This window comes from Plasmopara halstedii (assembly GCF_900000015.1).
Source record: "Plasmopara halstedii genome assembly, contig: Scaffold_444, whole genome shotgun sequence".
Lineage (NCBI taxonomy): Eukaryota > Oomycota > Peronosporomycetes > Peronosporales > Peronosporaceae > Plasmopara > Plasmopara halstedii.
Genome location: NW_020187364.1, coordinates 902,412 through 909,416, shown reverse-complemented (window position 1 = coordinate 909,416; position 7,005 = coordinate 902,412). Strand labels below are relative to the sequence as shown.

The window sequence follows — 7,005 nt, the reverse complement described above, 5'->3', positions numbered from 1 at the left end:
ACGCCAGTGCGAAGGCCCTCCATAAAGACGGTCACTGTGACCGCCTCGGGGAGATGATTGCTGCCACTCCGGCAATAAGAGTTCTCAACTCTTGGACAAAGCCCACCAATTCTTTCTTGCCCTGTCGGGTAACAGGGAAACGCGATCACATGCGATATGCCTGATAAGGCGGTGAGAACACTCGCAAAAGCCGACGCTCCAGCTCCTTCCAAAAGGGGAACGCAGCTTCAACCAAGGCACCGCCCGTTAGTGCCCATTCTCGCGCTCGGCCTCCAAGCTCGGAGATAGCTAGCGACACGCGCTGTTGCTCGTTTTGGTGCAAGACGGACGCTCGTGCTCTCTCAGCCAGAGCAAAGAGATTATCTTCATGCTTATCCTCGAAGAACTTAACGCTCACCATGAGCGGCCTGAATTATCCGTCGTCGACGCTGACAGCTGCTGCTGAAAGTGCTCTAACAGAGCATTTTCATAATTTAAAACGAATCCAGGCGCGCGCTTATCGCCTCGGGCCCTTGCACAACAAGGTGCTCCACGCCCTCAGGGCCAATCAGGGACTTCAGCTTATTGTGCCCGTACTGCACGCCCTGGGGCAAATAGGGTTATTCCTCCATTATCAAAGAGGATCAGTCGTAACGACTCTGGTGTAGATTGGCTACGAGTGCTACCAATTGCAGCGGGGCTACATTAGCTCTTTGCTTAGAGGAAACTAAGCTAAGGCCACTGACCTTAAAAGAACCAGTACGAGTGCAGCGGATCGCAATACGCTACCTCCAACAGTACTTAGAAACCTTATCCAAGGAAGAGATACTCTCCCATTCAAAATTGAAACTGTGTTTAATTGTTTTAGTTGCGGCAGAGCCGCAAATATCTAAATCCCTAGGTTTTTCAACTAAGTAAAAATAGTTCAAATAGTAAAACCCTAATTAATAGATTAACATGCAATACTACTAGCAATCCTGCCACGTGGTGACTTCTTGTTACAGTGTAGCCACACCACTGTGTTATCAATTTGTGTAACCACACCTATGTACGGTCACACCTTTTTGCGCGACCCGCTTTCATACAAGGATACGTGTGACCCCCTTACACTTTACCATTGCACCCGTCACAAGATGCACGAATATTGTACCGGCATTTGACATATTTTCAATTTCTACGCAATTGATTTACTGGTCTTTACAGTCGTGCGTTGTACGTATTTACACGACGCTTTCAAATTTATCAGGATTTCCCTCGCATTCACGAATCCCGAGTCTTAAATGTTAACAACCAACACCCCGGACCGTGGGATTTGCCTCTTAGAAAGATTCGCTCCATTTAGGGTTGCACGCATTAGCCTCAAGCTTCTCGGAGTATCAGTACCAATACTTTCGTACATCTGAGATTTGCACAAATGCAAAAAGTTTAATATGTACGTACACCAGAGCACGGTTTATTCTTCGTTACAAACATAGTCTTCTTATACTTGGTCATTTAATTGACGACAAGAGCTACCAGATGCAACGGGGCTGCGATGCACCTCGCACGACTCGACGTAAAAAGTTGGGTTACCAGTGGTGCCAAACTGAGGTCCTCTCAATCAAAATGGTTCATTTACAACCAAAATAAATCATATATATTTTCACCATCGGTACCAATGATACCTCCATATTCGCTTTTAAGTCCGAAGAAAGATGTAATGTGAACGAGTACCATAATATATCTTCGCACGTCGTTAGCCAATGTATTTCGAAAATTGCGAGACTGTATAGGTTTATTTGATCACTATCAAAATTGTCAGCGTAACTATGTGGTATCTTTTGTGTCAAAAGACCACTTTTATTGAAGTTGAGTGGTTATAGGGTCAAACCGAATGATGTTCTGTTCCCTCTTTCACTAAAAACGTTAAAAGCATGACATTTCAGCATTAAAACAGCACTTACTGCTCCGCTCCTTCCACAGCAGTAGTGGCTCATGTACCATCTGGCGGAGATGGTGCGTGACGCTCAGCGTGATATGGCGCAGCGTCATGACGGTTCGTCTCCGGGCTTCGTTTGGAGCACGCTGTCGGCCTTCACACCGTTTCCATTCCTTCTTGCCCTATGTGGTCAAATTTCCAGCAATCTCGTCCGTCGCGCGCCTGACCTAGCCAAGCGCGCAGCAGGTGCCACGCGAGACTGCGTCGTTGATGCTGTTACTCAGACGCAAGAACTTGTTGTAGATCTGCGCTTAGCATGCACCCGTTCCAGCCAGCGGCTTTTCTACCGTATGAAATTGACAATTGAAACCACGCGACTGCCAGGTCCACTGACCCCGCTACAGACCCAAGTTGCTATACCCTTTCTTTGTGGCATTGAGGGTCTTGCGCAATTCGTAATGAGCGAGGAGCTGCCCGAACTTTATTTTGTAGCCAAAAACACTATGCGACGCAATTTCTTTTTAAGGCATTTGGTGCTGCCACCATTAGGAGCTGCGGAAAGTGTGGTCCGATACGTCGTGATTTTTCCAGGTCACATTGTGTTTCCATCAAGAGCGGAAATCGAAGATAGAACGGATTTGTTTCTTGAGGGAAGCACAACGCGTGTGCAAGCGCTTGTAGAGCATTTGTACTCAGCTACAGAAGTTCTGGATCAGCACTTAAGCATAATGCAGTGGAACATCTTAGGACGAGGTCCTTACGAGTCACTAGGACCTTCTAGACGCAGTGAAGTGATCAGGTCAGTGTATCAAAGAATGCGCATTATTGTGTCGCATTTTAAATTATTTGAGTTTCTGGCAACGATGAAGCTGCAGAATGAAATGCTGTATTTGGATCTATTGCGCGAGTACCCGAGCGCTGGGGGTGTACCGCTCACTTCGCAACAAATAGCAGCGAATCAAACTTTAAAAACTGAGTTGGCAGATCAGGATGCTAATGCTTTTCCCATTTGGTTTTACAAGAAAATGGATGTCACGAGCGGAAATGGTCAAGTGCTGCCAAGTGGATTAAATGGACGGTTTCAATGTACGTCACAGGAGAAGGAATCAGGTGATCAAGAAAAAAATCCTTATGTTCATGCCACCTTACCAGGTACTAATAAATCACGTGGTTGGATCGAATTTCCTGCTCACGAAAGTCGTCGGCTAGAGCGCAAGTATCGTTGGTATCAGGGAATAAAGAGCAAGATTTTGGGAACTGAAAGACCTTCCAGCATCGTCTTGGTGGATGAAGGACGACATGAGGTCGATCTAGAAATTATGCGAATGAAACCAGTGTACTGGCCGGCACTTGAGGAAATTGTTGTTTGTCGTTCTTATTGGGTCTATGCTCAGCGTAGCTATGGCTTAGCACCGTATAGTGAGGAGGCAGCAAGTGATTTGGAAAGCGCATTTGTTTATTTTTTGGCCCTGTACCCATCTGAAAAGCAACGTTTGATGACGCTTGAAGCACAAAGGCCGCGTGGAATATTCAGCTCACGTAATTGTCTTAGCGAGACAGTTCTGGCCGCGCGAGTTGACAAGGATTGCACTCTAAGTATTCCCATAGAAGGTCACTTGGTGGAGTTCAAAGGTTCACAGGACATTGTGCAGCACAAGCGCTTACTTGCAGGGTCTACATCGTTTACGAGTAAGCGCCGTGTATATCGTGGAAATCCACGTGTTCGTGCTGATCCAATTGCGCTCCAGCTATGGAAAGACGCCATGGAATGCAATCCAGTTACTGGAAATTCGCTAAAGGTATCTGACGGTGATAATGACATCAACGATGAGATTGAGCACCTTGTACTAGTCATTCATGGCATTGGCGATGCGCTCAAGACGCTCGATCTGATAAATGTTGTGACACTGCGCTCTATTATAGACTGCTCGACAACACTTCGCGAGTTAAATCTTGAGGCACTCCGCTCGGCGCATTTCGCTCATCACAACAACAAAAGTTTCAAAGGTGACAGTACAGACAATAGTAAGACGATCCCGGGCCGTCGATGTGTCGAGTTTCTGCCCATTGAGTGGCATTCAAAGCTACACATGGAGGGTCTAGACCGACTTATTCGCGATGTGACGCTGCCAGCCATTCCAAAGCTTCGTGAGCTGGCCAACGACACCATATTGGACGTACTATTCTTCATGTCACCGCTTTTTCATCAAGTCATTCTAAACGAAGTGGCCAAAGAAATGAACCGCGTGTTCAATCTGTTTCAGTCACGTCATCCAGACTGGACGGACCCAAGTCGAGCCAAGCGCAAAAAAGTGTCGATTATTGCTCACTCGCTTGGATCAATAATTTGCTTTGATATCCTTAATCACCAGCACGAGTACATTCATCGACAGGAAATTCCATTGCGCACTGATGTCGAAGACGGTAGTGAGGAAGAAGACGTTGTACTCGACGAGAACACTAGCATTTGTAGTGACAACGATAGTGAAGCAGAGGAAAGTGTCGCGGCTACCGATAACATAATTGGCTTAGACCGCGTCGTTGTAAATCAACAACTGATTCAGCGTTCGCACTCAATGTCGGAAATGTCAGATTTGAATGAAAAGTGGACAGAATTTAGTTGCAAACGTCACAAATATGCATCCAGACAGCAGCCACACGTACAAAAGTCGGCTCGAAGGAGCCTTCTACGGGCACCTGATACCTATTTCATCGGCAAGAAAAAGGCTCGAAACACGCTCCGAGGTCAAAAGATGAAAGATAGGAAAGATGCTGCTTCAACCGGAACCAGTGCTACCGTACCGGTAGTGCCAAAACTTGCGTTTGATGTGGAAAATCTATTCTGCTTCGGGTCACCTATTGGCCTGTTTTTGAATGTGCGGGGGCAGAAGATTGGTTGCGATTTTCGACTTCCGCGCTGTCGTCGCTTATTTAATATCTACCATCCATACGACCCCGTAGCTTACCGTATTGAACCAATTATTAATCCTTTGCGCGCTCACTCGAAGGCTGCAATCATTCGCACGTTTGAAGGCAAATTGCGCTTTCAGTACCAGCTGCGCAATACGTTTCGGGCCACGTGGGCTTCGTTGCGTCAATGGCGTCGCGATTTTGAGCGTAAAGTGCTCGCTGAGGCTCACAGCGTTGGGCTTGTGGAAAATTCTGCGTCAATTACGCCACTTTTCGATGTGCTTGCCGGTGTTTCGCAACCATACGAATTGCAGCAGCGTTCAGACAAAATGGAGGAAGATTCACAACGAGAAGAACGAGAAGGCGATGAGATCGCAAAGAGCACTGCATTATTTGGTCATCTATGCCAAGGACGTCCCATTGACTATTCATTGCAAGAGAATGAAATTGAGATTGCAAACGAGTATTTATTCGCATTAACGGCACATGTCATTTATTGGAACAACCGCGACGCAAGTCTTTTTGTCGCCCAGAAGCTTATACTGGAACCGGCCATAGATGATTGGCCTGTCACCACAGACTTGCAGGTGGCATCGAAACATGAAGAGCAGGAATAGTTTGGCAATTAAATGAAGAGAGGTGCGGAAATATGAGGAAGCGCTCGCAGCTTTAGAAGTAGCATATAGAATTTATTTCATGTTTCGTTGACGATAGAGAGAGAAAGGTGTTCGGCCTATCGCAGTGCGGCAATTATAAGCGTCAGCTGATGTGTGCAAAAATTCTTTCATGATCACTGCGAGTTTGTTGATAGCACAATCGATGGAGATTGAAGCTTCATCGCAGTCAGATGAAATTTCGTGAACTACATTGGAGTAAATATGCGCGTCGCGGGGAAGCGTTTTCTGACTGGCGTGCTTCGTTAAATACTGGATTATCAGTGAAAGGAGGACAGTCTCAAAGGAGCATTGTGACAGCTTCTTTGGAAGTAAGAGCATGTAAATGCCATCCACAAACATTTTTCTCCATACCACGAACTTTTTTAATTCATGTAAATTCATCGCATAGTAAATTCCGAGCGAATACAAGCTAACATGAGCAACTTGTTGTAATCAAGAGAACCCATCATTCACTAGGACCGAACCGCCCTTTTCCTGATGGGATGACGAGGAAGGCAAGCTGTACCAGCAGCTTGATACTCGCGCCTTGCGGACCCTATGTCCGTCCGTTCCCTGACTTCTCGTCAACTGAGGAACGTGTTATAATCATCAATGACCTCGACGGGGAACAGATGCGACAGCTTGAAGCTGCCCATAAGGCGACTCTAAACAAGCCAATCCAAGGTCGGTCATTGACCCTCGTGTGGAATATGGCTTCCGCCCAGCGGATCCCGCTGTGGAAGCGTAAGACGCGGTAACTTGATCGTTACGCGTCCACATCATCGAGCTCCCGGCCAAAACGGATGATGAACTTGCCACACGGAAAGCTCTTCGAGCTCGTTTCTTGGTCCCGCAAGAAATTCCGTTGGAAGCTTATTGCATTCATCTGAGTGCTCAACGAGATGATTCTCCTGTACCCGCAATGCGGACAATACCTGGAGTGCTCGCCGCTGGCGAAAACACTACAAATGACGAAGAGCTTTTTGAGCGACGAGTGCGACGGCAACGAAAACTTTCCTCACTGCATAACCTGCAGTTAAGCCACAAGGAAGTAGACGTGCGTGTGGAGCGACACTTCCGCTTTGAGTTTGCCAAAGTGAAGGCACGCCGTCGACTTCCTCCAGATTGTCGCCCTGCGACATATGGGTCAGCCCATATCGCTCTCGCGAGCTCTGCGTCTTCGACCGCAAGAGCTCAGAGCCACTGCTGAGCTCAGCTCAGGGCGTGTCTACTTTCCTGGCTATTGTTGGAAAGCGCGGGGCGTCTGATGACGCGGAACGTCCTAATATTTCCGATCAAAAGCGTCCACGGCGACTGGGCAATCTTGCCGAAGTGGTGCCTCAAAGTTCCGCGAGTTTTCGGAGTCGGAATCTTCGCCACTTCACCAGATTTTGGGTCTGATCCTGGTGACGACGTCGTCTTACTAGACGTTCCACGTGATAGTGGACGTCACCGTTCTCATCGAGAGGGGTCGGTGGCGGGCGGTGACGACCGGGTTGACCGCCGTCCGGTGACTCGTAATGCTCTTCGAGCCCTTGAGGA

General features: G+C 47.5%; 1 protein-coding gene across 1 annotated transcript; it reads left to right on the top strand.

The window, feature by feature from the left end:
- Nucleotides 1–1,953: 1,953 nt before the first annotated feature.
- On the top strand, nucleotides 1,954–5,424 carry PHALS_10133 (phospholipase ddhd2; the record flags this gene model as incomplete). Its single annotated transcript, XM_024725505.1, has 2 exons — nucleotides 1,954–2,983; nucleotides 3,050–5,424. 2 exons carry the CDS (start codon nucleotides 1,954–1,956, stop codon nucleotides 5,422–5,424), a joined length of 3,405 nt encoding a protein of 1,134 aa, XP_024576275.1.
- Nucleotides 5,425–7,005: the final 1,581 nt, after the last annotated feature.